Consider the following 7,618-nt stretch of genomic DNA (forward strand, 5'->3'; position numbering starts at 1 on the left):
GTATGCATATCACAACTTCTCACTAGATTCACTTGTGCATGGACTGATTTTCAGTAATCATAAATGAAGTTCAATTGGTGCAGGATTTTGCATCATAAATGCTTGATGTGTTTATGTTTTTTTTTTTTAAAATAAAATAAAATTTCTCTCCATAAATATTTTGACATATGTTTATTTGCTTGAAGTGTCATCCATTATCATTTTTAATTTTGTAAACTTTGCAGATTATATTGCACTATATGCTATTTTTTTTTTTTTTAATAACCTTTTTTACTTTTTCTTTATTTGGTCTCTTTTCCAGGTGTTGAAAGCATTTCCTAATGCAACGAAATTCTTGAAAAGTAAGAAACATTTTTCATTTTTTATATTCTTGGTGCAGGCTTTGTATTATATATATTGAAATTGGCATTTGTTGATGCAGCAATTGTTAGCTTCGGAAGTAACTTCTCTATGAATTTGTTATTGCAACGATTGTTCCCATACTTCTTCTCTATGAAGGTTGGTAATTTCAATAAGTAACTTCTTTATGAATTTGTTTTGTTCCTGTCCTGATGATGATTGTTGTGAAATTTACTGTTTAGTGAAGAACTTTATCAGCATGGTGACACTAAATGGTTAGAAAATGCAGGAAGTGAGAGGGTGGATAAATCAGAAAGTAACAGGAGATAGGCTAAAATAAGCACAACATATCAATCGGTCCCTTTTCCTGTTTGGGAGATGTGATTGCAGCCTTGGATCAGAAAAATACCTACATACCCTACAGAAACAGCAAACTTACGCAACTCCTGCAAGATTCCTTTGGTTGAAATCTATTGCCTTTATTCTATGCAAATGATGTGAGATTTAGATTGGAAGGGCCTTAATGTTTTCCATAAATTGTTCTATTAAAAGGAACAATGGCAAAAATTGAAGGATAATCAATGATGAAGTTTGGACAGTTTGCTGCCTCACAAATTGTAATGGCGGTAATCTAGGAGAGCAAACTTTGGCAGGGTGTTTTGGTTCTTGTTTTCACAATTATTCTAGGAGAGTAAGCAACCTCTATGATGTGTGTCACAATTATTCTAGGTTCTCTCTAGAGGTTTGCTTTTTCTAATTGAATCTTTAAAGAACTGTAAGGCTGAGAACTGGGCACATTAAGAACCTCATTTGTCTAGTAATAATTTGAATATATGCTACACAGTTGCGAACATCACAGATAGCTTTTTTTCCAAGTCAAAAGTTTGGAATCCGGATGATAGAGTGACTACTTTCTTTTTTTTAAAAAAATATCAATTGGGACAAAGTACATACATTGATGTAAGTGGCGAACAGTCAGAAATGTTGATTGTGTGTTAGGCAATGATGTGATTGTCTTAGGCAATGAAAGATGAGTTATCCTCCTATTGGTTATATTAAACTAAATGTTGATTGTGTTTTAGGCAATGATGTGAAGTTGGTAGGAAGGAGAGGACTGGGAAGATAGGGAGAATCTCTTGTAGCCTGTTTGAAGGCAGAGAGAGTTAACCTGTTATTTAAGTCCATGCATCTAGTAATCATGTATGGCGTCATAGAAGTGAAATTCTACTAGCCGCCCAATGGAATTCTTGATCACTATAGGGTTGGATTTGTGCCCAATTGATTTATATTACAATGAATTCATTTATTTGGAAGTAAAGATGCAATATCCAATGAAGTAAAGTCAATCCTGGCTTAAAGCCTGTTGAAACTTGGTGGCTTATATACTTCATTAATGATATGGTTTTAATGCAAAACTTATGGTCACTATGAAACACTCTTGTAGAAAGAGGAAGAAAGAAAAATTCTTACATGTAAATCTTATCATAATTCTTCGTAGTTTGGTAGTGCAATCTATCGCTAAGATAAAGGAATCGCAATTGTTGCTTATCTGCTCACTAAAGGAAGATTGAGTTTGTCATGTCTTCGAGCTTTTCTTTATTGGAGCTCTCCTAAACTTTTAAGAACTTCTGTTCTCAATAATGTTAGCAACCTTATGAAGTTTTGCTGTTGTGAAAAACAAGCACTTATGTTATATACTTCATTAATGATATGGTTTCTTGTAACTATGGTATATCTTTTAAATTCCATTGGCTCCCATATCTCTTGATCATGTTGATAGTACCATAGTCATATCAGAGTTTCTCATAGTCTCAACTTAAAAACAAAAGTTATTTCTGTTGTAGAATGTTTGTATTGAACTTTTGCAGTGCAGGCATGTTGTTAATACAACTGACATTACCACCAAATATTGTAGAAGAACTTGTGTTTCACTGCTTTCATGTTCTATATTTTGAATGATATTCAATGGTTTTTTCTTTTCATTTAAGGAACATAAGTGTTGGAACAATGATGATCTCCATTTGCATATAGATTAACATTCAATTTCTTCGACTTATAGATAATTCCAAAGTTAATATGTATGGATAGTTTGAGGACAGCTCAAGGTGAGAGTATATACAAGGCTATGGTTGTGTTTGGACATGCTATCATCTAGAAATACAATAATCATTTCAAAGAAGCTGAAATGACCAATTTGAAACTATCATAGTATTTGTATTGTGTGATCATTACTCCAAGTTCAACTAGAAAGGAATGTAATTGCAATTTGTACTCCATTATGAATAACACTAACCGTCGATACAATTCGATCATTGCCACCTAATTGAACTGAACAATTGCAATCCAACTCAGGTGTGTTTCAAAATGCAGCGTAAAAGATGCATTTAGATCAATGGATTATTTCTAGCCTGTTGAACCTATGATTAGCTCTGTTTTGAGCTTGTAGATTATCTTTGCATTAAGTCGATGAAACTCAATCAGGCCTTAAAAGATTTGAATTTTATTTTGTATTGTGACTTAAATAAAAGATCTGATGTAATTGAGAAAACCAAAAAGCCACAACTCAGTTTTTCTTTTTTCTTTTTGCAGTGGCTATAAGTACATGCCTTATCAACTTTTGGCTTGTCACGTCACGATTGAGGTGAGTTTCTTAGCTGTTAACTAGTAGCTCTTTGTTGGAAAGTATTCTTCTTCATCATGGTTATCAAACAATTCCTGTTACAATAAAAGTGGCTGATGTGCCAGTCTGTGTTGGCATTGAGTTGTAGTTTGACCACCAAGTGTGTCAGGTTTTTGGGTATCACTCTGTGATTAGAGTTCATAGAGAACCCACAGACATGTTATGGAGTCACAAATCATATGCCTGTTTCCAGTGACTAGTTGAAATGATGTCACGTGATTTTCAGTTCATCTTTCCTTCCTCCAATCATCCATTTTTCTTAGTTTTGCTTACATTTATTTCCTAGCTTCCTTCATCTTAAAGCTATTCTTTAATGTTAACAGTAGAAGAAGATGGATGGGCAGTGTTATCTCAGGGTCTGCCAAGCACGACGGCACCAGTGATGACGGCGACCATGACTTTGTGACAATTTGATTGAGTTAAACTTTAAATAGACTGTTGTTAATTGTTTTGTTGGTATTGTGGCTTCCGTGATTGATTGTTTCATGAGTGGATTGAATGAATGGATTAGTAGTTTAAATAAATATTTTTTTTAAAAAAAAACATTTTTAGCCTCAATTTGTAACTGAGGCTTGAATTTAGCCTTGGTTGTTGATAACCAAGGCTGAAATTACTGTGGCTAAAGGCTTTAGCCTCAGTTGTTGAGAACCGAGGTTAAAAATAGATTTAGCTTCGGTTGGAGGTAATTGAGGCTAAAATTTAGATTTAGTCTCAGTTGAAAACAATGGAGGCTAAAATTTTGATTTGGCCTCATTTCGAGAAAATTGAAGCTGAAAAGGTTTTTAGCCTCACTTAAAGAACTGAGGCTATAAAAGTCATTTTAGCCTCGGTTGCTAAAACTGAGGCTAAAGCCTTTAGCCACAGGGGTTTCAACCTCGATTTGGATAACTGAGGCAAAACTGAGGCTAAAGGCTTTAGCCGTAGTTTTTAACCTTTTTAGCCACCGTTTTGAATGGAGGCTAAAACCCCTTTTCTTGTAGTATTGGTATATGAATAAAAGAGCCTTCTTGACTTTTTCCTCGATTCTCAAGTTAAAGTCGTTTTGATTTTGTAGTAGAGCTGCTTCTTCTTGAGGAGCTTGTAGTAGAGAAAAGCAAAGCTATCATTTGAATACACCAATTTTAAGCTCTCATTTTAATACACTAACTTTTGGAGTGAACCTTCGTGATTAACAACAAACTTGAGAAAGCCATGGAATGACTTTTAGCCTAGTAGTGTCTCCTACACATCTAGGTATGCATGACATATTACATAAAATTTTCATTTCATCTCATTGCTCAACAAAAAAAATACACGTGTGCATACAATGTTGAGGGGACACTACCAGGCTACTTCTACACTATTCTAGAGAAATAGCGACATCTACTATGGTTTCGACATAGCATTTATGAACCACACAGCTTTATATAGAAAACCATCAATATTGGATCCTGCCCCCCTTGTACTAGTGTTTTTCATACAACTAACCTTTACATGCATTATAACACAAATACAATTATGTTTCACTAGAGTAAACTAGGAAAGGCATTCATTTCATGTCAACAAGATATTTGCACTTGGTGAGAAGCAGAGGATGCCAAAGTAAATTGTTTGCATTTGCCTTTACCATCTTACAAGGAGTGAACCCTTTTTATAAAATTGAGTTATGGAGAAAGAGTTGCCAAGTTGGAGGGAAAAGAGGTTCCTCTCTCTATGATTGCAACCAACACATTTTCAAATGCAAAAGGCAAAACATTGACTCTTTTTTTTTTTTTTAGCAAAACAAAGAGTGCAAAGGGTTTGCTTCTCTAGCACTTCTATATGTTGCAAGTTTGCTTTCCTTTGCATTCTCCTAATTTAACCCTAATCCAATAGACCATTAGTCACACATTCCACGTGCTTAACTGAGAATGACAATAAGGTGGTTTGGTTTCCAATGGGGGTTCAACCACATTCACCATTTGAAGAATGGAATATGAATTATTTAAGGTTTAGGAAAGTTTTGCATTGAGGTAAAGATTTGAATTCTCGCCATTTATTGCTAAACACCATACCTCACATTTTTTGTGATGTGGTCACAAAAGAAAATTTCTCCCATAATCCAGGGAAAGCAATAACACTAAATTCACCTGAGAAAAACCAGGATCTTCGTAGTGGGAGAAAGAAACAGCATAGTAGTCGTTTGGATGCTTGTAAAATTTTAATTTGTAAACACTTTACATTTAAAAAGAATTTCAAGTGTAAGTAATTTACATGCTATCTTGTTTGGCTTTTAAGTGGTAATTTGTTTACACGTAAACTAATTATGTGTTTGGCTAACTTGTAAAGTGTTTCCAATATAGAAAGTAAGTATTGACACCACATAGAGCTTGGCACGATAAATCCTACCAAAATCGAAAAATCACATAAAAATTACTTGATCTTTTATTGGCCCTAAGAGAGATTAAAGCATGCACGCACTAGATGGAATTAATATCCTCCACCCATCAAAGTGGCCTATTGATGGATGTCCCATTATGTCCTCGTGTGTTCAATTTGATTATCAATCAAGCATTTTTTGGGGGCCATATGAGAGCATCAATGGAAGCACATGATGGATGGAGGGGATGTACCTTACATATATATTACAGTGTGTCATACACATTATAATAATGTATGTATTAACCATTATGTTTTATTATGTATAATGTCTTTTTAGCTGTAAAATTTTTATCTGTTATCTGAAACATGGTTTTTTGTTAGGTTTTAAATTATAAGAAAAGTTGTAATGTATTTAAAACCTATAGAGCCTTTATAGGAAAATGAAAGTATACAAACAGCTCAATCCAATTACCTGTAATTCTTTTACAACTTAAGAATTTTACAAGCATTCAAACGACAAATGCCACCACAAATGAACACACACACAATGCAACATTATTTGTGCACAGAACCAAAAAAAAAAAAAAACAATAATAAACTCACATATTTCATAGTGTTCTTTACGATTCATGACACACCCCAGTTAAGCTCTTTAGATGAAGGTTGGAACAACTTGGGTTCAATCCAAATGCTATCGGAAAACTCAATAATACCGACCCGTTCCGACCTAAGAGTTTCCCTAAGGTATCTATTGTGAGTGATATGTCGCGGAATTCGGATATTGTTTTCCTTTCTTTTCACAATCGCCATTGCTGAAAAGCTCGCCGTTAAGGAATTCAATAACAATAAGCCTCCCAAGTGTTCTTCTTCCATCCAGGCCATGCTTGGCCGGTCTCGTTTGCAAATTCCAAGTAGTTTTCGAAACCTAGGGTTGCGCCCCACAAAGAGCTCCCCACCTAACTCAGTCATGAAATTTCCATTAAACACACCACTCGGCTTGTCGAACACGGTCCAAGTGCCTTCATCAACATCAAAAGCTCCCAAGCTTCTTACACCCATATAATAGAAAAGCCCATTACAGAAAACGGGACAACTGCAAGTAGGATAAAATGGAAGGTCGTGCGTATAATAGCGAGTAATCCATTCCTTCTTTCCAAAAGAAAGAGTGCTAATACTAATTAAAGTATGAGTAAACATGTTCACAATAAAAATGGAACATTCTGGAGAGGTCGGAGAAGAGGAGAATGCACCATCTATAATAGATTCCAAGTTTGGTAGACAAATCCTCGCATTCGAAAAGGGATGAAAGAAGAATATAGATGCAGTAGATTCGTCATGTATCAACAACCAACCATGAAAAGAGCAAATTATTCTCATGCTGACAAGTTCCGGAACGTTGATGGTGTAAAACTTCTTATTCCAAGGATCGAAAAACTTCCAACTATGCCAAGGAATGTAGAATCTGCGTCTATCGGCGCATCTTATATCACGGACGAGGAAAAGGTCGTTCAGGAGCCACGGCCTGTGATGATCTTGATGCCGGTTTGAAACCGTGATAGCGGTCGATCGCCATGTTGTGCAGACGGCGAAGAGACGAACACGGTCCGTGAAAGAAAGGCATGTTATGATCGATTCAAGAAGGTCGACTGGAAGATCGGCCCAGTCCCTCTCTTCAGTCTCTATTTTCTTCTTCTTCCTTATTTGATTTGTTTCACTGAAGAAATATGAGTTAAAACCTTATAAATAATTTCAAGAAAAAGAACAAAAGAAGAAAGAAAAGAAAAAAATTAAAATAATATAAATATATATATGCACTTACGGAAATTTTCTCTTTGTTTCCGTCATTGAGAGAGAGGGAGAGAGAGAGAGAGAGAGAGAGATGTGTGAAATATAGAGAGAGAGAGAGAGAGAAAGAGAGAGAGAGAGATGTGTGTGAAATATAAAGACCGAGAGACAGAATTAGCTAGGTTTAGGTACGCTGCATCGGACGCGGATTAGCTACTGAACTCGACAGTAGCATTCCTGTTCTTGAAGTGACGTGACCACGTTGTGTGCCCCACCATAATGTATGTGTTATATCCACACCGTCCATCCATTTAGAGATTTACTTTAGGGCATAAACCAAATAATTAGGAAGATTCAAATTTCAAATTGACCCCACTAAAGAAAACATTGGGGATTGAACCCCTAACATTAAAAACTTCTTTGGGCCACAGAAGTTTTCGATGAAGCTGATATTTATGTTTTCCCTTATTCCAT

At 35.4% G+C, this 7,618-nt stretch overlaps 1 protein-coding gene across 1 annotated transcript; it reads right to left on the reverse strand.

The window, feature by feature from the left end:
- Positions 1-4,719: 4,719 nt before the first annotated feature.
- On the reverse strand, positions 4,720-7,229 carry LOC131225270 (F-box protein At3g56470-like). The gene is made up of 2 exons (XM_058220774.1): positions 7,179-7,229; positions 4,720-7,073 (listed from the first exon to the last, which is right to left on the reverse strand). Exons 1-2 carry the CDS (start codon positions 7,202-7,204, stop codon positions 5,987-5,989), a joined length of 1,113 nt encoding a protein of 370 aa, XP_058076757.1. The 5' UTR covers positions 7,205-7,229; the 3' UTR covers positions 4,720-5,986.
- Positions 7,230-7,618: the final 389 nt, after the last annotated feature.

The sequence above is a fragment of the Magnolia sinica genome, chromosome 14 (assembly GCF_029962835.1).
Source record: "Magnolia sinica isolate HGM2019 chromosome 14, MsV1, whole genome shotgun sequence".
NCBI lineage: Eukaryota > Viridiplantae > Streptophyta > Magnoliopsida > Magnoliales > Magnoliaceae > Magnolia > Magnolia sinica.

Coding starts and splice junctions, on each gene's coding strand:
- LOC131225270 (XM_058220774.1), bottom strand. CDS start 7,204: ATGACGGAAACAAAGAGAAAATTTCC. Junction 7,074..7,178: donor GAAACAAAGAGAAAATTTCC/GTAAGTGCATAT, acceptor ATATTTCTTCAG/TGAAACAAATCAAATAAGGA.